The sequence below is a fragment of the Pezoporus flaviventris genome, unplaced genomic scaffold (genome assembly GCF_033815535.1).
Source record: "Pezoporus flaviventris isolate CSIRO_AGI_PZ_B2104156 unplaced genomic scaffold, CSIRO_AGI_Pfla_v1 ptg000055l, whole genome shotgun sequence".
In the NCBI taxonomy this organism is placed as follows: domain Eukaryota; kingdom Metazoa; phylum Chordata; class Aves; order Psittaciformes; family Psittacidae; genus Pezoporus; species Pezoporus flaviventris.
Genome location: NW_026892603.1, coordinates 2,095,171 through 2,119,149, shown reverse-complemented (window position 1 = coordinate 2,119,149; position 23,979 = coordinate 2,095,171). Strand labels below are relative to the sequence as shown.

Genomic DNA, 23,979 nt, shown 5'->3' with positions numbered 1-23,979 from the left:
CTAAAGATTTTGTTTTTCATGTGCTGTTTTTATGAAGACTAATATGGCTGTTAGTAAAGAAGCATGTCCCATGCTGTAAGTAGGAATTGCAGTTTAACCTGAAATTGACTTGCCCTACTTCTTGTACTGTATTGAATTAGCCACCAAGAGAGGTCAAAATGAACTGTGTCTTCCTGGTGTTTTGGTCTTTCTGTTGGTTTTGTGTCATAAGAGTAGAGTTATTAACAAAGACTCATTTTTCAGACTGTGGTTTGTCTTCTAGGCATCACAGGTACAGACTTTTCAAGTGGCTTGAATAAAAAGGCTCACTACTGTCTCTTTTTGGACTGTTCAGAGGGCAGTTTTGCTGGGCTATTACTTTACTAAAAGATTGAAAAAGCATTCTTTTCTGCAAACTCCAAGTGACCTTTTGTCACTGTCTTTTTAGTTCTATCCTTGGTTTTGTATTTGGGAATTATTAGGAAATAATTTAAATTCTTTAGATACATCTGGTCCTGGATAAATGGCCTCATCAACTGTTGAAATATTCCTTATGACTTCACTGGATAGCTGGGTTATGGCCAACTTCAGTCTTCTACAGACATGCATTTAATTCAAATGTTATCTCATTTGACTGATTTCCACCAGTATTTTTATAGTTTACAACACTTCCAGCAGCAAGACACAGGCTCTTTCTTGTGTTTTGGCTTTTGTTTTGTTTTTTTTAAGGAAAGATAAGATGCATTTAACTCTGTGTGTCTTAGGGGCAGTGGCCAGTACAGAAGTGAAGCAGAAACTTCAAGAGTTCCTGTTGAGTAAATCGGCAACAAAAGACTCTCCAGCAAATGGGAAGAATCATTCCATGAGCCGCCACCCCAAGCTCTGGTATACGTATGTTCAGTATTAAGATGATTCCTTGCCTCATTGAGGTATCTGTTAAAACTTGCCACAACGCTTCTCCAGCAGGGGTATTGAGAGACTGCCTTTAGAGCAAAACAGAAGTTCAACCAAGAAGTCAGCAGGAAGCTAGAAGTGTATTTCTGCTTGAACTGAAGAGTACTCAGTGTTCAGACACAAGAATTATACAGAACAAGATGCTGTCAGAAATTTATATTAACTTTTTATTTCAGCTGCTTCATCTCTTGATGCAATTGCATCTGTCATTTTTCATAGTCTCTTCAATTTTTTGCAGTTAGAACAGCTTGTGTTTGATTTACTTGGATTTTGAATCAATCACATAACTTGTTCCTTCTTCTGAAGAGATGCTGCTTTTCAGTGAGGTTACTTGAATGGTGTAGGTAACTCACAAGGATTTTGAGAAGGATAGAAGTCATTTGACTTTTCTTACTTAAATGGATTTTAGAATGCAAAACTGCTTATTCTTATGATGCCTTGGCCTTGATAAGTATCTGCTTAGGCCATTGAAACAAGTGATTTTTTTGAATCCTGGAATGGGCCTCTTAACATAGAATCACAGAATAGTTACGGTTGGAAAGGACCTTAAGATCATCTAGCTCTAACCCCCAAATTTTAAGAGTTTACAGTTTTTACAACAGACACATAAGTCAATCCAACAAAATTAACTCACTGCATTTCTGAAAGACGTCAATGTTACACCTGAATTTATCTTCAGTAGGACAAACAGAAATGCATATTGTACGCTAGTTTTCCATCTTGTGCTTTTTAACAGGAATTACTGAAGGTCTTCACTTGGAGTTTCCATTGTGAGCTAATCAGAGCATTGTGTTAACATGATTTAATATATAGATACATGTTTCTGGTGGAGATACACTATTTTTGGTTCCCAAATAATGTGTAAAATTCACTTGAGTACCTAAAATTCCTGGACTAATAATCTAAGCTTAGTTCTTGAGTCTTCAGATGAGTGAGAACAAAAAGTTCTGCAGAGGGTGTCTTCTGCTACACTAGGGATTGTAGTACTTCTTATGCTAGTGCCCCTTTTGACAGAGTCACAGTATTGATTAACCACACTACACTGGGAAGATAGGGAGAATCTCTGTAAAAGGCCAAGTAAAATTATGTTTAGATAAACACAAAGCTTAAAATCTTCCCTCTCTGGCCAGATGATGCTATTTCTTTGCAATTTGCAGCTTCCATGTTCAGAAAGATGTGCCCACACTATTTCTTTCATCCAGCAGTTGTCAGAAAGCACTCTTCAGCTTGGAACTCTTCTGCTGATATGAATGCTACGTGCTGCAGAGTGGTGGGCTTGAAATCTTACAAACTGAACTTACCTGCAAGGTTTTATCTGCCTTGTCCACTAAAAAGTTTGCTTTTTTATGTTCAGCAGAGAAGAAGAGCTCAGTATTTCTGCTTAGTTTTATACAAGCCCTCCTGCCCTGAAAATCTCCCAGATTTTGATAGAAGAGGCTTGGATCAATGTACATCTATTTGTATGTGATAAACAAGATGTAAATGGTTTTTGCTGTGCCCCAGCTGGTTCATATTAAAATGCAAGAGTCTAAAATGGTCAATTCCCCAAACTGGTGACAGATTCTGTCTGTAGGTCAATGTTACTCTTATCCTATGTGACTGTTATAATGAGTGCAAAAAACACATTCTTGGGAATCCCAAGGAGTTCCATAACTTACTGTACAAGTGAAATTGGTTACATGAGCCTGTGGTTTGTGCACACTTAGATGAACAAGAAAATAAACACAGCTGAGAAAAGTGTACAACATGTGTAGACAGTTACTGCTGGTCACCTCAGTGACTGCTAATTTGTGACCTCTCTATGTCTGCTGCAGGGCTGCCCACCATACCTCACTGGATCAAAGCTCTCCACCCCTGAGCGGGGCCTCGCCACCGTACAAATATGCTTTACCAGGAGCACAGGATGCCAAGGATGATTTTCCTCTTCGTAAAACGGGTGGGTTAGTGTAGTTTATTCGAGCCCCTTACCCAGCAATTCTCCTGCCCTTTACTTTAACCATCAGCAAGGCCATCATCCTAGTCCACAAAGCCTGTTCAGAATGATGCTACGGGTAAGTTCAAAGATCCTGACTGCATCTTTACAAGGTGAAGACCAGATGGTATCAGGAGTTGGTGTTTCCCAACACTTAACAGCTAGTGCAAGCTTCAGTCCTGATAAATTTAGTTTCTAAACAGACCATCATTTCATGGGTCTTTTATGGCATTGTTTTGTTTGTTTCAGTATTACTTCTAGTTCTCTCTGTTTTGCATGGTAGGTACAATATTTGCCTTCAGATAGCGTGCTTCCTTTAGAGAATGTTTTTCAGGACATTTTTAGGGGAATTCATGGAAAGGAGGACTTGGATTAATTTTATATCTCATTGGTTGTCAAAGTTGCATATGTGCATACACAGGCATGCACACTTTTTTCTGTGCTTTTTACACATAGAAATATGTAATACTGTACAAGAACATTTTCATTTAAGTGTTTCAGAGGATTTAGCAACTGAACCTTTTGTCTCAACAGCAGGTGAACTGCAGTATTAACTTTTTCTGCACCATAAAGAAAGCTAGAAGGGTGGTGATGGAGTCCATGTGGCTGTTGCCTCGGGTCCTTGGTGCACTGACTAGTATCCAGGAATTCAGGGAGACAGTAAGAAGAGGGAAGGAAAAAAAAAAAAAGAAAAGAAAACATTAGATCGCTTATTGCATGAGACTGCTGTTGAGTGATATAGTTACATTCAGAGAGAAAGTCTGATCCCCTACTGTGCTAACAGTCTTTGAATAAGATTTAGCCACTGGGAGACTGAAAACTAACTGCAAAACTGGTACTGACTTGAAAAGAAGTGGCATTTGGAACCAGCATATATTCAGAAAGAAAATCCAGTCTGTATCTAATACTTAGGGGCAGACTCTAAGCTCATATCCCCAAATATTTTCAAAGGAATGAAAGCATGAAAAGCAAAATGCTGATTTATTCTAGCTGAATTACTTTTTGTACAATATGGTGGCAATATAAGATTCTATAAAATCTTGTTCAGGCTATTCAGCCGCAATAAGCCCTTATGTGGTTCTCTGCTTAATACCACTGTACAACATATATTTTCTGTGCCAATAGAATATACGTTTTCATTTTTAAAATGAAAGGACATACTTGACATCTTCTAAATAACTGTAAATTCATTACTTGTTTTTGTAATGCAAGTTTTAATTTTTCTTCCATGTTTGTAGATCTTAAATGTTATGATTGATATTTATGATGTGTCAGACTGTTGATCTGTAAAACAAAACATTTTCAAACATTGTAACAGTAAAGTTCTCCTGCAGCTGCTAATACTTTTATATCTCTGTGGGGGTTTCAAAATATTCCTTAATTCAATTCCCATTGTCTGCATAAGAGGACTATAATATAATTAAATCCAGATGTTTTCTATATGTTATTCCAAATATTTGGGCATGCAGTGCATCAGTTCCAAAATTGAACAAAGGACATGATGACTCTCTGAAAAGATATCTACAGAATAAATAGACAAATGCTAATATAATCATTAGCATAACCATTTCTATGACATTTACATAGTGATTCTGATAAGCATATATAAATGAAGTATACAACATGTTGTATCTTAACAAGGGAGTATATTTGATAGCTCTCCACATCCATGAAAATAGCAACTGTTAAATACCCTGTTTACACATCCAGTTTCTATGTATACTACAGCTGTTTAATTCCAGCCTTCGGCAACACGCCACAAAGATTGCAATGATTGTTCATCAGGTTGAGAGTAAAAGCAACAGGAACCAGATTGACACAAGTCAAATGACCCTAAACTGATCTGGGTGGTTATAGGGCCATCCTCCAGGCAGAGGGGACATTGTGGAGCCTGTGTCATCCTCATGGGACCTTACTAGACAAAGATGGTCCACGAACACTCATGTATATAGACAGGCTATAAGCCTGCAGAAATCTGACCTTTGCCATGAGGGGTGAACCTCTTTTCCTTTCCTTTAGGCTATGAACACTTATTGCCACTGGCTCCTGGTAAACCCTCTGTGTTGCTGAACCTGCATGAAGTCAGCGATTTCATATGAAAGCAGACCTTACATTCCTTTCAGCCTTAAGAAAGGATTACCTGTGATGGATTTTAATCACAGTTTTGTTTTGCTTCTCAATTTTACTTTTCATATTCATAATATAACATGCAGATCTATCTTCTCCAACTTTAATATAATGCTGTTGGAAGGTAATTCTGATTGAATCGGTTGCTCTAAGAACAGATTCAGTGGGCAGCAAAGCTGAATGATTCTCTCCTGACAGCCTAATATGTTTTTCAGTGCTTAAGGGGACACTGATTCTTGCTTGCTCACTTTCTTGTTCAGTAATCTATTTAACCTTTGCTTAATTAAAGTATGCATCTCCTTATTCATCTTTTAAAAATTAATTCAGAGAGGCTATAGTAAAGAGGAAGATATTCTTAGCAGCTTTTACTCTTCTAGCATTTAGATTGTTGGGATACATAGATAGGGAAAGATACATAATAAATAACTAGGGAAAGACTTAAGATTGTCTTGCTCTTTCTATGTTTACAGCTAGGTAGCAGAGTTAACACCCTAGTGCAGTGACTGTCGTTACTCAGTAACTCTCTTAGCTGTGTGGATTATTCCTTTCTGTACAAGATGCAGCAGAATTTGTTGGCCGTGGGCTTCACGCAGCTCAGTTGCATGGAGGATTGGGACTGTCCTAGGGGCTAGAGGCCAGGATATGCAGCTCTTTTCACAGCTGCATTCAGATGCTCTGTGTTGACAGACTTTCAAAAGAGCAGAGCAAGGGGAGCTATTGCTTCATTGGACAGATAAATATACCATAAGGAGAAGCTACACATCTGTAGCTAAGAGCAGAATTAGCCAAAACAGCTTAAGATCAAATATTTAAAATGCCCACAACTTTCACCGTGGATACCAGTCATAACTTGTGTTTTCTGCAAAGCACCCAAAAGCATGAGCAGCACATGGCTCATTAACTTTCAATGAGACTAATGTGTCTAAGTTACCCAGAGAGGTTTGAAAATTCCTCCCTATTACTGAACACTTTTGAAATTCGTACTGACTGTTGTAAGAGCTGGGATGGGAGCTGTGCGCTTCTGAAGACCTGATCATTTACTACAGGGAACTTCTGATTGTTCAATTCCATCATTCTATGCCTATCAGTCAGGAAAAATATTATATGCTTGATGAGGTTACTATGAAACTAACAAAAATGGAGCAAACAGCATGGGTTTGATAAGGTATAAATTCTTTTCAGGAAAAGGTTTTGGTTTTTATTTGGCTTTTTTTTCTTACCTTGTGGAAATACATGCAGAAATTTTTTGCAAATGGCTATGATATTTGCATTTTCTTCAATCTGTAGCATTTCTTTTTCTGTGTGCAAGTGTTGATGCAAAGCAGCAGAAGCCAGTAAATTCCAATAAAGGTTAGCTCTCTAACCAAAGCTGCATGCTTTTTAAAAATGTTGCTATAGGTGGAATTTATGCATTTTGCCTTTTGAGTTTTGGCTTTTATTGGAAGAAATTCCCGGGGACATCATCATATGAAGGATAAAATGTTGTGGGTTTTTTTACCTGAGTTTAGCACAATCGTGGTAGAATGGGAATATTGATCACTGTCTATTACTATGGGTTTTTTTGGGCTCATGCCAGTTGAATCTTTCCTTGCTGATGGAGTTGTAAGCTTACAGCTTTCATTCTGCTTAGGGATCTGAAGATCACTCACAATAGTACTATTTAAGAAGATGTTTGCAGCTCGCTTTCCAAAAATTGGAAGCGTGCTCAATGGAAATGTAGCTTGTTGGTTTTTTTTTTAAATAGAAAATAGCACAAGGTTCTTTCTTGGAGGGGGGAAATTGTGTAATTTCATATAGGAAAAAAGAGGAGATGAAGGATTGCTTAATATTGTGATGAAAGAGGGGAAGAATTCTGTGCCACACAGTCATGAAGGTCACTCTATGATAACCATAGTACGTTAACCTGATTAGACAGTAGAATAGCAGCATAGCTCTGGTGTAATGAGAGTGAAAGATTCTTGAATAAAAACTCAGAAGATGTAATTAAAAAAAAATAATAATTAGAATATTTCCTTACCATTCTTTCTGCCCTAATGACTCAGTTACTGGAGCAGACGAAACTGAGAAGACCAGGTTGTGTCTGAAAGTTTTTCTTCCTTTCCTTTTTGTGCCACCAAATTCCATTTCTGTTTGCATTTTCTAAGAAAACACTCTCCTGTGAAGTAACAGTATATGAAAAAGCTGGATTTGTTTTGGTCTTCAGTAAAAATAATAAAAAAAAAAGGCTTAGAGGACTGCAAACCCTCAATTACCATATCTACCAAAACGAATAAGTCAAGCTCAGTAGAGAGAAGTGTTATTTTCTCCAAGTTTATGAGTGAGCACAATAAATGGGAGAGACACTTTATTTATTGAAGCAGGGAAACAAAGCAAACATGATGCAGTTCTTCTCATTCTGTCCCATTTTTCAGGGGTGCTAAATATTCCTGCCTTTCAGAGTCCTTGTTTTCCTGGGTTAATGAACAGTCTTGATAAATTTGGACTAGGACATGTGCCCAAAGGAAGACACCAGTGCTTACTTAACACAGTAAGAAGGAACAACAAAAAAAAAGTGTCCTGATTCGCAGCCCTTCTTTTTCTTGACTTCTCTTCCCATTAATCACCAGACATTTTTAGCTTTCCTAAATTCACGTGAGAGGGCGTAATGAGTAGTAAGAGGTTTTAGAGAAGAAACTTTCACATGCAATTGAAGAGTGAATCTGACGCAAACTGTTGTTAACAGCCTCTTCTGGATTCATGTAATGACCAAGCCAAAACAGAGTTCAGCCCCTGGGAGCCAGCAACTCTAAAGAAATGTAATACCATTGTAGCTACTGTGCTGGGCTGCAGTCATCTCAGGTCTGTCAGGGTTCTATAGCCTCCTAAGCTGGGGGTGAGGAGGGATGTCCTGTCACTCTAATTTAGCTCCAGTTAGAGGAGAAATATTTTGAGATAGCTTAAAACTGAAAAAAAAAAAAAAAGAATGGTAGGGGCAGGCTTGATGACACTTCAGAGAGAAAAGAACTTGTGTAGGTATACTTTGGTATCGTGAAAGCAGTCGGAGTCTCCACAAGGATTCAACAGGAGTCATCACCAGGATGACTTCATCATCATAGACTTCCCTGCAGAACCAGGTTGTTCCTCTTAATAATTGTTTTATTTAACACTTACTTTTAACTGCAGGAAGGGAAAATGTTACACGGGGGTGATTCTTACTCATTTTCAAGATGACCTTGATATGAAGTTTCTTCACTATATTTCTGTTTTAGAAAAAATGCCACTACCTGTATACATACCACTTTCTCTCTTGCTAGTAATTACTCTGCTGTGCTAGGTACTGAACCTTCTTGATGGCTAGACTAATTATACAATCTACTGTCTTCCCCTTCTACTACCCAACGCATAGCCAAAATTGAATTACAAAGTTCTGCTTTATATGGTTTCATAAAGATTTTTCTTATACAAACTGTGTATGTTTTCAGAAATGTTATGTAAGTTACCATTAACAAGTAGCTTGTGTAACTTTTTGATAAGCAGGTAATCAGATACTAGGCACCTTTTTGACTTTTGAACCTAAAGGAAACAGTTTAAATAAGGAGCAGAGAGCGGTCCTAAAATCTAAAGCATTATAAGAGCATAATGTCCATTGAAAATGAAATGGAATGGTTTTAATGGGCATTTCAAAGTCTATTCACTCTGGATAAATAAGTTAAAAATATTGCATAAAAATCTGAGACTCTTTGAAGCCAGTAGAAACTGTCCTGTTTGATTTCAGTGGGACTAGTGTTTTTCTTCCACTGTATTAGGTCAGGGACAATTGAAAACTCTTAGGAAAGTAAACAAGAGCATCTAAAAGATGGCAAAAAGAGAGAAACAGAGAGAGAAGCTAAAAGTGGAAATCACATGGTATTGGATCATCCAAAATAGAAAACGTTAGTTAGTAAAGATTGCACTTCTCCAAACCCCTGCAAAACATAGTTTCACTAAAAAATGTGTTCAAACCCACAACTCAAATTAAGGGGTTTAGCTGCCAAATAACATGTTCTGGCTAAAGCTAAGTAAGTATTACAGAGCCATTCATGAACAATGGCATAGGCTTTGTACTTTGCTTTTGATTTTCTCATGGGAAAGTAATATAAATGAGAGTGATACCTCCCTGTTGGCTTTAACTGTTAGAAATGCAAAGCATGCTGAAATTGTACATAATTCTCTTCCAAAGGAAAGGAAATAGCATTTCAATGGTTTTCCTCAGTGTCTCGTTGAGTTATGGTGGTGCACAATTATTCTTGTTAAATTACTCTACCAGATGGAAGGTTACTTTGTATATTTAGCTAATTAAGTTGTAGGGGACTGGAATTATATCCCAGAGCATAAAGAACCTATCTAAAAGTGAACTTGTTTTAATTCAGTTTCATTGTGGGGGTGCAGTGTCAATATCTAATTAAGACTTTAAACAGGTGGGTGTTTTCTCCTCACTTAGCTCAACACAGAGAGATCCTTTCCCACAGTCAACCCTGCCTATAGAAGTTAGACAAACAGGTTTTGGAAGTCCAAACAACTTTGGGCCAGTTTCATCCTCGTTTGTCTTCAGTGGAGCTGAAGTGTCTTCCTACTCTTGAGCTGAACTTGGCCCATAGTTCTCATCTTTTAGGAAAGCAAGATATACTGTGTTTTAGTTGCTTTTGTTTTCCTGGCATCCTGTACCCTTGTGTTGCCTTTGGACAAGTCTAAAGAGTATGCTTTATCAATCTAGACCTGTCCAGCTCTCATCTGCTGATGACATTGATGCCCTGTTAAACTGGGGGAGAAAGTGATGGTGTCTCATCATAAATTTCTGAATGTTGGTGAAATATTACATTATACTTGTTGCCTGAATTATCACTGCTGGACATTTTCCTAGATTAAAATATGTGGGATTTAATCCCCCTATTAACTGAATCCTTCTTGTATGGGACTTAGGGAGCAACATAATCATGAACATGATTATTCTGTAAAATAAATCACGTATGTAAGGGTCAGATGGTGACCCTGTGAAAATCTTGACTTTTGGGGTTAGGGGATTATCTCTGGCACTTCTTCAGTGAAGAAAATATTTTTTAATGTGCAAAATTAGTGATTCTGTGGATGTTGGAGGAGAATTTAGGCTGAAGAGTGGGATTTGCTGTATTTGCAGAAAGCATGTTATTATATTCCCATCAGTTCTTCCCAGCTAGAACTGACTGGTGTATATAGTCAGAAGCAGAGGTGGGAATAACCAGTGGAGACCTAACCAGAAGGACTGCCAGTCATGTATATCTAAATTGGGTTACTACTATTCAAATAAGAGATGTCCTCTATTAAATGGCCCATTTCACCTTCTTTCTCCTTTATACCTCCTGAGAACTAGTATGTGATTTGGCTCCCATAAAATGAAAATTAATTTTAAAATATCTTTGTTCTTTTACTCTATGTTTCAAGACATTATAGTATTATTTTCTTTTTAATCCCCTTTGTATTATTGGAAAAGAATATTAGTTTGCATGGAATAAGATTAAGATGAACATGGCATAGCAATGATAGTCATGGTTTCAGCAGACTTGACATGTAGTGGGGATTTAAGAGGCTTGGTGAAATCATGGCCTCGTTGAAGCCACTATGTAGCCCAGTGGTGCAGATGCAAGGAGCTGCTGGTTTTGTGCTAAAGGAATAGAAATTAAGAATTATATAAAGAATCCTGTTCTTTTGCCTCACAGATTACATGCAAATACCAACAGGAAATATATTGAACTGATTAGCTTTTCATTAAAAATATAAAGATCTTTAATTCTGGCTAAATGCAAGCAATACACTAATTCTTACATCTGATTCAATAAATCATTCCCAGAAAGGTAATGCCCGTTTGCATAGGTAATAAACCAGAAATTTTACATTTCATACAGACTGCAGTGAATAACAAAATTCAGGTATTTAAAACAGCTTCAGGGAATATTTAATTTTTGAACCTTCTTTAGGAAATCAATGAAAATTCGCTAATCTTGTTACATAGGCTTCCTTAGCCTGCAGAGAGCTGAAGGGCTGTGAGATCCCCTCTAATCTAATTAGGTCTTTTACCACGTGTTTCACTAAACCTGTTTTTTTATTTAGGGAATGAATATTTACCTTAGTCTGTATAAATAAAGCATTCTACCTTTAACAAAAGTAAAATAAAGCAAAGTACTAAAGGGTTTCACATATGACCAACAGTCCCCTTAAAGTGAATGGTTGTATAGGAAACAGTTTCAGCGTATGCCGAAAACATATTAGATGATGCAAGCCAGAAAAATAAAGTGTCTCCATCCTGCACTGCTGTATCTGGTGCTCCCGTCTTGTTGAGACCACCCAGTGGTCAGGTCCATGTAGTTTTTGGAAAAGCTTTAGAGAGCATGTGTAAATAGCTTTCAGTATCATGAATCTAATTTAAAACTCTTTCACAAGTGGCATTTTAAATCACCAGAATTTAGAAATCATTGAACCTACAGAATTTTACTATATGCTTGTATCTTCCAGTCTGTCAGGCAGTGGGGAAGATATCCACATGTTCATTGTCCAGTATTGTTTTGCACTGGGATGTGGTCTTCTGCAGCAAATGTATGAAAACAGAAACCACTGCTCATCTGGCCCATGCCTAATATATTCAGCTATGTGAAAGTGGCTGAAACAGTCTGTGGCTGCCTACAGGAAGCCAGAGCAGAAGTGAGAAATGCCATGCAGAGCAGAGACTATTTACATGTCTGAAAGAGCCATGTGCAGCAGAAGAAAGGCTGAGACCATCAGGTCTCCACAAAACACTGAGGAAGCTGGAAGCAGATTTGGTCCCTGACCTGTGTTCTCTGCCTCTCTAGCTTTCTGCCTGCCTTTGGTTGCATTCATGGTTCTGGTGAGGAAACCCAGATTATCTTCTCATCCTTTCTTATGGTACCTAGGAGCATCTTATGCTATTCATTCAGCCTGCATCACTGCGGGCGAAAGCGGGAAGTTTCTCCCTAGCTCATCCCCCTCAGACTAGCTGCCAAGGAACCTTAGATGTGCCTCTTTTGGCTATTTCATGATGCAGTAAGTATAATGTGAGGTTTGATTTCTTGATTTCCACGTCCTGGCATGGCATAGGCTGCAGGCTGCTTTGTTATTTATGCATATCACCACAGTGACTGGGAGCCCACAGCATGGACCAGGAACTTGTTCTATGCAATAGAGCCAATGAAATGAGAATCTCCTCACAGTATGTTTTCTCCCATTGTGCTCCTCCTGCATCAAGTGAAATTACGACAGGGATCTCAGAGTTTTCTCATTATCCACATTCGGTATCTTCTTGAAAATTCCCAGTTGCCACAGTACTAGGAAAACTTAAAGGATAAGCCGCTGGTATGCTGGCAATACCACCATTGTGCTAACCAGTACCATCTCATTATTTTCTTTTGTACCTCTGATGGTCTGTACCCATACATCATTTCTTAGTTCTATAACTTAGACTTCAAGCTGTCTTTGGCATGGAGTGTTTTGGTTGTGTGTTGTAAAGCGCATAATGCTTATCTGTGCATGTGTCTCTAGTTACAATAGCGTTAAAAATAACAAACTGTGTGGTGTGAAAAAAGGATTCCTTGACTATGTATTCGTTTATTGATACTTGTTAGGTACAAGGTGGAAAAAAAACAATTGATTACTCATGCATGGAATATAGCGTAGAATATAATCAAATCAATGTAATATGTGACCCTTCACAGCTTAAAAAAAAAAAAAGACAGCCAAGGAAATAGAAAGTAACAGTGAAGATTTACTTCTAGTTCATGAAGTCTTTGTTTCTTAAGTGTTTCTATTGACTTATTTGCGTTAAAGAAGTTCAAGTTATTGTTTCAAAATGATCTTAGTGATAACAGCTGGTGCCATGTGCATTAGGGAACAATTTATTTCTCAAGTAAGATCTGAAATTTGCCACTGTTGCTCATGCTGTTGTTGAAATCTTTGTAGCCAAATTTAGCATCATTTACCTCAACTGCCCCACAGCTTTTCTGATCCAGCCTGCCAGTGAGGAAAAGGAAATGCTTTCAGTTTAGAGCCTTTCAAACTCTGGACAAAAGCTCACACAGGTTTCCTATATATGGCTTTAGGCTCAAGATGAGGACCTGCTCACTATGCACCCTATCCCACCCCCCATTTCCTGCCTGGGTTCATTAAAAGCTGATTTGAAGTTGGCGCACACTCTTCTGATACAAAAGTAGTACTGTGTTCCAGGAACCATCAAAAGTAGTGCATTATTATCTTTTACATTCCCTTCATGTGTGTGTGCTCTCCCCATGCACAGAAAGGATTTTTAGCCCTTCTTAAATATCTCTGTGTACTTAATAAAAAGAAACAATGAAGCAAAGCCCTATCAAAAAACACCCTAAGCTCATTTGGGAGCAATCTGCCCCCAGGCTGTATTCTTTAATGCTAGTATCTGCATATTGGTAATATTAAGCAAAGTCAAGTATAGCGCTTAATGACTTCACCAAATCATTTTTCTATCTCTAATGTTTGTGTTTCAGTATCGTGTTTCTCAGGGAGAATAGTTTTCTTTCATTTGAGCAATGATTGCTGTTGTGATGAAATTAATGTGTACCTATATAGAAGCCTGTATATTTTCCATTTTTAATAGTACAGGTACTTCTTTCCTTCTATATGAAGTTGCCATCAAAGATGAGAAAAATCATTGAAATGCTGTCTTTCTTCTTCATCTAGAACCAAAATTCTCAGTTCTGTAGATAATTACAAATCATGCCAAAGATATTACAGGTAACCAATCCTTGGGTTACCTGTGATATCTTCTGTTGTAGTTTAAACTAATACTTTCTGTATCTTTCATACCTGTTTCCGACTTACAGTCATTTAAAGGGTAATACCAGTTCATTATTGCCAGCACTGAAAAAAGAATAAGCCAGGTAATAACAGTAAGACTAAATAAGCCATATTAGTGCAACATCTCATTATTCCAAATTATGCTGCAGTTACATAAACAAAGTCATTTTCAGGCTAGTCTTTCCTGAAATCCACTCAAGTGAATTGTTCAGATGGGTTCAGCTGAATCCTATTAAGATCGATGATATGGGCTTTAATGGCCTTCAGAAAAAAATAGCTGTGTCTTTTTGTTTTCTTTGCAGCAAAGCACTCTCAAATAGTATATTTTCCCTTTCTGCAAGTGGGAACTGGTGATTACTTGTTCCAAAGTGCTAAATGTAGTAGAAGTGCAAGGAGTTGTGGAACAAGGAGGCAGGGCTAAAAGTGACCACTTAGACCAATATCAGATCTATACTGGTTCTTAGCAGAATTTTAGATAAATGGCCCTACCTGCCAGCCTGGTGCCATGAGAACATGCAGTCCTGTTGAGCTTATCTGCTGTGCTCCTGGCCACTTGATCTTGGTTTTCTCTTGTCTCTGCCGTTCTTGCACCATAGTCGGATGATTCAGTCTGCTATACTTGCAGGCATCTAACCTAGCAAACCCCACCTCATTCAGCACCCCAACACTTCAGAGAGGCACTCTTTCCTTTCCTCAGAAAGGGGAGATATGGGATGTATCTTGTATGGGGTGGAATCAATCTGGTTTTGAATCCTGGACCCCAGTGGGTTGCTTGGTGTACAGAAATTCAGCCACGTGCATTAATTATGCTGCTGATTCACTGTCTTGGTTAATGTACACCGTTTCTTCCAAATATCCTTGTACCTGGTGAGACTTCTGGTGAAAGCATGTAGTGTAATCTTAGCCCATTGTTATATTTTATGTTTTCAATTTCATAGCAAATGGTATCTTAGACAGCAAACAAGTCATCTACTCTATTGCTAGAACCATTAGTCTTAACACTGTTAGTAAGTAATAACAAATTTCTTGTTAATATTTTTATTATTAAAGATATCTAGTGTTGTGCTAGCCTCTGTATCTTGGTCTGAAATGTACTCAAGGCACTTGGGAGGGAGCGCTTGCCAAGACCAATGCAGTACGTGACAAAGGCTATTGCACAACTGCAGGTGCTACAGGTTACAGCAGCACTTTAGCAGAGGTGCAGCCTCTTTGCTCTCGAGCAAGCATTTCTAACATTGTCATCCCTAAGGAAACAAGCGGTACATCAGGAAAAAGATGTGCAATATTACATTTTGGGCAGGGACTGGAATTAGAAGTGTTCAATTGAATTCCTGCCCCAAAGTGACAAAGAATAAAATGCTGAAAAGAATGAAGATTTAATTTATTTGTTTTTTTCTGCTAACTGGCTCCTTGTTTGGGGCTGGGCGTATGCCTGTATATAAGAGAGAGAACTAGTCCCAGTTTCCAATTCTCTCTGTTTTGAGATACTGCTTAGCCAAGCCTCAGTTTCAGAAAGGGAAACATAAACAACTTCTATTCTGCAATTATCTTTCACTAGCTCTTACCAGTCGGTTTGATACAGGGTTTACTTAGACGAGCAGATAAATGAGTGTATGAAACATTTGAGCATGCTAAAAATATCATAAAATAAAAAGCACAGCAGAGCTTCATCTCTGGCCTTCATATGAAAAGACCTTGTCCTTTTAGAAAACAAAGGTGGAACTTTCCCAAGGTGCATTAAATATAATCCTGGTTTTTCTGGGAATCAGTCCTACTTCTTCATTTTCAGAGTGTATATTTTTCTGTGTAAATGTACTTAGGACACTGTCATAAATCTAGTTATTCGGCGTGTTACTCAGAAAACATTGAAGTTCTGGGCCTAAAATTGCTGACCAAGAAATGTTCTGCCAGCAAGGCTTGTTGTAATTTATATTTCTAAGAGCAATCAAGAGGCAGCAATGGAGGCTTCTCTCTGTTTCTGTCACCAGACCATAATCCAATTAATTATAAGGTTCCAAGTTATAAGCTGTATTTCTATCCAAGTTTTCACCTACATGAGAGATAAAAATGATGTAGAATAAAAGTTGCATTCATCTCTAGTTAATACTTATGATATTAGCAATAATTAATGGGTAACTTCAAAGCTGAGATGAGATGAGAAAAATACTGGGATCTGAAGCTTTTTAGCTCTCTTCCTCTCTTTCCCAGCCTACAGTCTAATATGGAGTTGTATGAGGAGCAGCAGGGTGGCTGGGGAGAATGTGTGGTAAAATCAGATGAGAGAAAGTCAGTGGTGACTGACACAAAGCAGTAAGTTGATTTGTAATCATTTATTCTTTTTTTTTTCCTTTGCAGCTTCAGAGCCCAATTTGAAGGTACGTTCAAGGTTAAAACAAAAGGTGACAGAAAGAAGAAGCAGTCCTCTACTCAGGAGGAAGGATGGAAACGTCGGTTCATTCAAGAAGCGACTCTTTGAGGTGACAGGTAATTAAGAATTGAGAAATTCTGTATCAGCTGCAAGTGCTCATGGAACAGTAGTGGTATTTTGGAATTGAAACTGTTTGCTAAAGAAAAGGTTATATCTTTTTTTTCTGCTGAGAAAGAAAAAAATGAATGGTTGCATATGAATAACTTGCAATCTACAGCTTTCTACCATTTACTAAAAAGTATTGTACATTTGAAAACCATACTTTCAAACCAACTTGGAAAACAGGACCTTACAATAGCAAGTACGAGAACAAATAAATGGTAGATTGTTGGTAGCAAGGGACATCAAAGGAGAAAACAAGATTAGCCTCTTCCCTTAAATTGCATCTTCTGTACATGGACAACATTTTGGGTCTTGTGTCTGAGACTTCCCATCTCCCATGGAAACTCCAGATGCTAATAGCAGTCACAAAAATACTGTCTGCTGTTAGTTAATCAAGGATGTTTTGGAATCCTGTATTTGGCCCTATTTCTCTAGTTTCTCTTGTTTGAAAAATATCAAGTTTAGTTGGTTTCAGTATGAGGGCTCACTAAGTTTTTTGAGAAGAAAGAGTTGAAAAGTTTAAATATTCAATGACATATTGTTCATCATAGCAGATAGTAAGTATTCTTAGTAATTCAAAGGGAACTTTTAGCATGTAAGAATACAGAATATGCATATGGGTGTAATTAAAAGGGGGAATAAGGCAAAGTAAAAATCTGTCATCGAGTAATATTAATTTTTAGTATTTTTTCTTCCATTGAACTTAAAAAGTGACAAGGTGAGTGTACCATGGATGCTAAGGCTTTCTCTCACATATTTTATATTGAGTAATGGTAATTTTTTTCCACATATTTTTGCAGAATTTCCTAAACAGCTATAGTCCTCTCATTTTTAGTCCTTAGGATTAATATGCTGCCGAGCCTTACCTGTAGATTTGAAAGAAAAGAGCATTTACAGTGTTTGGTCTCATTCTGACATTTCTTGCTTTGACTCTGCATCTTTGGTAGCTTCATAGCTTGTTCAATTGGTGTTACAATCAGGCCATAAGTTTATGTAACCAAGTCTGTCAGACATGTATCTGAATTCGCTTGGCATATCAGAATTATGTCATTCACATCAGTGTCCGCATACATGCAGTTCTTGTGACAACTTTCCACAGTATGTCATGTGTAGAACTCCGACATGGATGTGAATGTAAGTGTGAAAGCAACTAAATAAGATAATTTCCCTATAAATTATTTCCAGATTAGCAATTTTTACAGCTAATTTATTATTTCAATTTGCTGAAACTCTTACAAGATTCTTATTTTCCACTTCCTCAGTTTTAGCTGATTTCTACATATTTTGTACACTCACAAAGTATAAAATGAAACACTTATCCCAAGAAGTTTATTCTGCAGCCATTGAAAGAGCAGACTCCTGAAAATAAATGTGTCCTCTTCCTAGCTCTGACATAATTCGAAGCCTTACAGATTGCTGTTATCTTTATTGTTACCAGCTATGTGACATTTTGCACCTTTCATAATCAAAATTTCCCTGATCAAACATTTCTGGTCAAAGCCTTTTCCTCCTTTCCTTTTCTTCTTTTTTTTTTATATTCCTTTAACTGAAAAAAAAGCCCTTTATTTAGATGCCTAACTGTACAGAAAGTGCTATTGTAAATTTTAAAACAGAGAAGAAAGAGTAAGTTTGTGTTTCTTCTATAAAAACTAGCAATAATATGACGCAAGAGTTTTAGCTGACAATTAGATTAGCTGCATAAGAATTCACTTCAGTAAATTGAAGTCACTTCTAGTAGGAAAGAGTAGCAGGTCCAAGAAACAGCTAGGAAATCTCCTGGTAATTTCAGACACATTGGGATTATATTTTTGCATATAAACTGAGGCAGAAAGAGTGAAGAAGCAAAGAAGTAGCTATAGAATATTTACAGCCACATTTAGATACTAATTATTTGAATTTCTTAAGTGCTTTAATTTGAAAGCTATTCCATTGAAATAGGTTTACTTCTACTAATGCTGTGCTTTTCCATCTTTAACCTTGTTAACTGTTTCCATTACATAAATTTAATTGGTATCAGAGTAGGATTACAGTGGCAACAACAGCATACAACAAAATTATCCTCTCCCCCTTTATCTCAGCCAGAACTCAGGAAATTTTAAATCAAGATAACATACAGCCTTTCAAATGCTATTTCAAGACTTTTGTATACTGTAACTATTCCTTCGTATTTGTGCCAAAGACGTAGTGAAAGTGGTATATATTTTGCCATTATTACTTGTGTATGTAACGATTAGTCCACAATGGCCGCATCCACTTTCTAAAAAGAAAGGGGATGGCAGTAGGCCTCATGAATTGATGATGTGTTATCATGACCTTTGCAAGCCTGCTATCTCTGTCATTGTGATCTCTTACAGAGGCAGGATTCTTTGCAATTAAAAGGAAAATCTGTTCTTTTTACTCATTACAAGTTCTATGCCTGTATCTCTGCCTGATACTGTGTCCCATCTTTGTGGGAAAAATAAATACTAAATTGTTCCTTTATGAATCAGACAGATCAGCAGGGGAAAGACCAAGAATATCTCTCTCTCTGTTAGCTCCGTAAAAGAAAAAACAAAATAAATGGAAAATGAATTAGAAATCTTTAATGTAAGTAAATAGATTCTTTTCAAGAGACAAAAAACTCCAAGCCTGTGCCATTAAAAGTATGTAATTAATCAAGTGTTCCTTTCCTAGTCTGAAATTCAGGTATGCTTAATCTGCTTTTCAGAATCCTCAGTCAGTAGCAGCTCCCCTGGATCAGGTCCTAGTTCCCCGAGCAATGGTCCCACCAGCAGTATAACAGAAAATGAAAACTCAGTTTTGCCATCTAACATTCAAGCTGAGGTAAGACTCTTTATTTGGTATAGATAATTTCTCAGGTTTCTAGACTGGAGAGATTTGAAACTTCACTTTGGTAGTGCTCACTAGCAGAGTAATTGCAGAAGTCATAATTATCAGGGATACCAGGACACTACAGGCTGACATCAGATTATGTTGTGTACAGGATACATCTTCATAAATGAGATGCGTGTTCAAGAGGCTGGCATATATGAGATGCATGTTCAGGAGGCTGGCATCTATGTGATGCATGTTCAGGATACCCTTCAGGAAGAAAATTGCAAATAAAGGCAGCAGCAGTGCTACTGGAAGAGGGAGAGTGAGCTGTGGAAGGAACTTGGAAGCATCTGTTGCCGAACATTATCTTTTCGGATAACCTGAAGAGGTGCACAGTGTTGAACACTGATGATGAACTTTCACATGCAAAAGGGTGATTTAGGCATTGGTGACCCTGACACATGCAAGTTAAGGTGATCCCAGGTTCAGATGGATTCTAAAGTAGATTTGCTTTATTACCGTATCGGAGTTAGGTGACTACATCCTTTTTCATATCTGCCTTTTATTTTACTGTACCTCAGTATCCTTATCAGGGCCAGTACTGACATGCCAGGAGTCTTGAATACTTTTTTCTTGTGAGGTTTGTACATGGAAGGAATCTGAACTACTCCATATTCTGTTTCCATACATATGTGCCTATCACAACAGCTACGCAGATGGTAAATCAATTGTGATAAACCTCATTTAGCATAGATGACATGCCTTAGTCATTGCTTTCCGTGGCAATATTGTAAAGGGACAGTAAACACAACTAAGAGAGAATCAAATTCCACAATATTCCGTATGCACATACTTACAGGAATTCCTGCTTTGGTGGAAAAGTTTTCTAGTAATTGTTGGTTTATACAATGTGTGTTAATAAAATTGCATTAGAAAATATGATTTAATAGAGTTTTAGCTAATGGAGCTGTTTCTCCAGGTCAGTGGCAGGACATCACCTCAAAAAAACCTGGAATGGGCAGTTCAACCTCCAGCAGTGACTTTTCCCCATAATGAATTAATTGTGTGTGTGAACTATGATCCAGGGGGCAGGTGGGTGACCTCTGCACACTGATTAGTAGCCTCTCTCTGGCCCGTAACCAAAAACGAAAAAAAATTGCATTGATGGCTAACATGTGGTCTTGCCTCTTAGCCCCCTGTATGTGATTGCAAAGAAATTTAAATGATGCAGAGTAAGATCCACCATTTGGATTAGATAGGATCTTAATTCAGTGGAGTTAAATGGTATATTTTAGTATTGGGAATGCTTTAGATAGAAATTTGCAATATGTGGGTGTTAGTACTCTATTAAACAGGAAATCTTGTCCAACTGGATTGTTTATTGACTTGAAGATACTACAAAATGCAAAGGGAATAACATCTCAGACTGATGTACGGTGCTTGTTAGTTTAAGTGTTACAGTTTCTGGACATTTTTCCACAGTTTGGAACCACCATCAGAAATGCATATAATCTGGTTAGGCTGGCAGTCTCTCTTTGGGGAGATTTGGAAAGGTTGTAGTAGCAACCATCAGCATTATATTGTGTTTATTAGTAGATCACTACATTGCATGTAATTTGCCATTACTGTGCCAGACAACAGAAGTTACAGTCCCACCATGCAATCACAGATACTCAACTGAGCCTAAAAGTTCCCTTAGAAGCTGAGCTCTACGTGCTGGCATTGGTCACTTAACTTGCTGGAAGTGTGCTAAGAAGCTGAAACTACAGAGTTCTATTTCTGAATCCAGTGGGGGATTTCTTTACCTCTCTGGTTACTTGACTTTTAATATTGTCATACTGTGGGCTGAAACATTTTTCCATAAATCTCAGCTTCAGTGCATTTTGATTTCAGTGGGATTTTCTTTGGTAGTTTAACAGCAGCCAAACTCCTGCATCTCTTTTCTAGTCTTAGCATTAGCTGCCAGCTCTCAAAGGCTATATATCTAATCAATGTTTCATCAGATGCACCAAGTATAGAAGTTTCTAATAATAGGATAAGTGTTCCTAAATCACCCAAAATATCATTTGGTTTGCTGTAATCCTGCATGACTCACTTTGCTGTTGTTTCATAATTGTTGTTGTGGCATTTGCAGTAAGTGTTGTGCTCATATCTGAGTGGGTGGATAGCTGTGGTTTTCATGGCACCAAATAAAACACTTTTTGCTGAGGGAAAACAGGTTGCTATGACAGAGGGCCATTTACCAGTAAAACATGAGTCAATACCATAAATGATTACGCTCTAGTGCATGGACAGAATTAGGGCATTATCAGTAATGAAACAGATTTTTAAAGTATTTTTGCCATATCCATTTCAATAGTGAGACTTTTAAGTGGTTTACCCTCCAGAGCAGACAGTCTGGTGGGCAGACATTTACATTTTTTTGAATGAACAAAGGTGAGCTGCAAATGCTACATTTTTGCAGATAATCTTTTACTATCACAGTTCCCTTAATGGTACTTTCAGTGCCATTTGTTAAAACACTGGTCTCATTATATGAAACTTGAAAGTTAAGCTTCAGATTTTAATTGCACCTTATAAATAAAATGCTGTTTTTGTTAGGCCCAGTTGTCTCCAGTATCTTCAAGGTTCACCACAGTAGCTATTTGTCTCTTGTAGCATGCCATACGCTTAGAGGTCACCTGCTGTGCTGGGGCTCAATCTTACGTGCATGAGAAATGCAAGCAGGATTGAGCCACTGCACAGCACATCCCTGGAGTTCAGAGGGACAGCTTGCCTTAGTCATGTAAAATGATTAATTTTAGCACTCATGGCCTGGTCAAAAGCCATTGGAGGCAATGGAAAGTTTCCAGTTGGTGTAAGTGGGCTTCAGATAATTTTTCTTTCAGTTGTGCTTTGGAGAGCAGCATTTCCTAGAATATCACCTGATTATACAGGAGATAAAACTGACATGCATGGCAGATAAACACATACTTGATTTGTGCAGCCCCACAGCACTATGTTTCTAATACTCAGCTCCTTGAAGTGATCTTTGCAAGTAGCCAGTGGAAAAAAATGTGTAGTTTTCTGACCAGCTGAGGTTTGCTTCATGTGCAAGTGAAGAGAATCTTATTAATTAAAGTAAAAACCCACAACACCCCAAAAGACTTAAGAGTGTAATTGTAAGCATTCAAAGCTATGACAACCTTACTGTAGCTCCATAATTGAGAAGTATCAAAGACATTTCCTCTTCCCCTTCTAATGTATAAATGTGCATATAAACATGCACACCTGACATAGGTGTTCCTGCTTCTCAGAAGGTCCCATATAGCACAACAGAGATACAATAGCTAATCATAATTACTTAATGATCATAATGCACTACTACGTTAAGTTATTGTACTGTATTTTAAGAAAAGGGTAACTGTTTACAGACTGTTTTAAGGGTCAGGAAGCAGGATCCACGTATGCAGTGAGTGAGCATATAGAGGAGCAAGTAGGTCGAGTTGCTCTTTGGGGTGATTTAGGTGCCAGTCTAAACAATCAAGTCTACATGTAGGATGAGGATCGTAGCTCAGCCATTGTGTTGCCAAATGACACTGCTGGCAACTGCACCTTTTGCCACCGTTTCAAGGTATTGCCAACTGTGTGAAAAGAGAAGCGGCTGTTGGGGTTAAGCAGCTCTGCCTGAGCATATGCAGGACCCTGATCTATGCAGGTGGGCTACCAGGCTTATTTTGAGAGATGAGTTTTAACTTATGCTTAGGCTAATATTACCTGAAAATGTTTTTTTAATAGTTACCAAAATGAAAATGACTGATTATTGGCAATATTAGAAATTGGTTTAAATGTTCTTACTAATAAACTCCTGTTTTCAACATTAAATTCCCATGATTCTGCCTGATTAAACAATTGTGCCTTACCTTAATGTGGGAATGTGTTTTCCTGCTATACACCCTGTCACTGTTACGTTTGTTAATTCAGATCTGAGAAGGTAATAGTGACATACTGAAAACCAAAAAGGAAACATGCACTGTGAAGTGGCTTTATATAGATACTGCAGTTGCTACAAATTTGATTATATTCTAGGAGGCATACGAGCTTCTGCAGTGTCCTTTTGCAGTTAAATCTTTATAGTCTCCTTCAGTAATATCTCCATAGTCTTGATGTGGTTTTATTCATGGTCAAAGGGAGATGTTATCAAGGCAAGATACTGTTAGCCAGGAATTAATGTAATATACAAGTGAAGCTTCTTTGTTTCGTGTGCTATCTGTTGACATTCCCTAGGTACCAAAAGAAAATTACAGAAATAGGCTTCTACTGTTATTGTCTCAGTGATAGGTCGTATCTCCAAACAAACTGTATGAGGAAGGTTATGTTTTGGAATAACATCCTGTGTTTTTGTGCTTAACCACTTTTCATTGATGGTCTGAAGTTGCATTGTATTAGCACAGAGTATTTTACAGAGTTAATTGATATTGCAGGTTTGTCCAGGGGAAAATCTACAGCTCCCCACAACATGCTTGACAAGTTATTATATTTACTTTAGTCAAAGCCCGAGTGTGCAGTATCCCTCTTGGAGGTGGTCTATTATTGGAGTCCCATATGCTTTTTGTTTGGGAAGAAAGCAGTCACTGTGTCATACTGTTACACAGGGTATTCTTTTTCAAGGATGTTGTTCCCTTGGGGACCATATCATGCCAGAGTTCCTAAGTCTAATAAGACCTTTGTAGCTCTTATTGTGTTAAAGTTCTGGGAGGGAAGCAAGAGTTAAACAGAAAATGTAATTCAAGCA

General features: G+C 37.8%; 1 protein-coding gene across 3 annotated transcripts in view; it reads left to right on the top strand.

Moving 5' to 3' along the window:
• Positions 1-23,979, top strand: part of HDAC9 (histone deacetylase 9) — a 385,460-nt gene that overhangs the window by 166,804 nt on the left and 194,677 nt on the right. For 2 of the 3 annotated variants that reach the window (XM_061469205.1, XM_061469206.1), the window contains exons 5-8: positions 744-870; positions 2,748-2,869; positions 16,217-16,345; positions 19,099-19,214. In XM_061469205.1, the coding sequence (XP_061325189.1) occupies positions 744-870; positions 2,748-2,869; positions 16,217-16,345; positions 19,099-19,214 (494 nt within the window). The remainder of the gene's footprint in view (positions 1-743; positions 871-2,747; positions 2,870-16,216; positions 16,346-19,098; positions 19,215-23,979) is intronic. The other variant, XM_061469208.1, reaches the window with a different exon arrangement.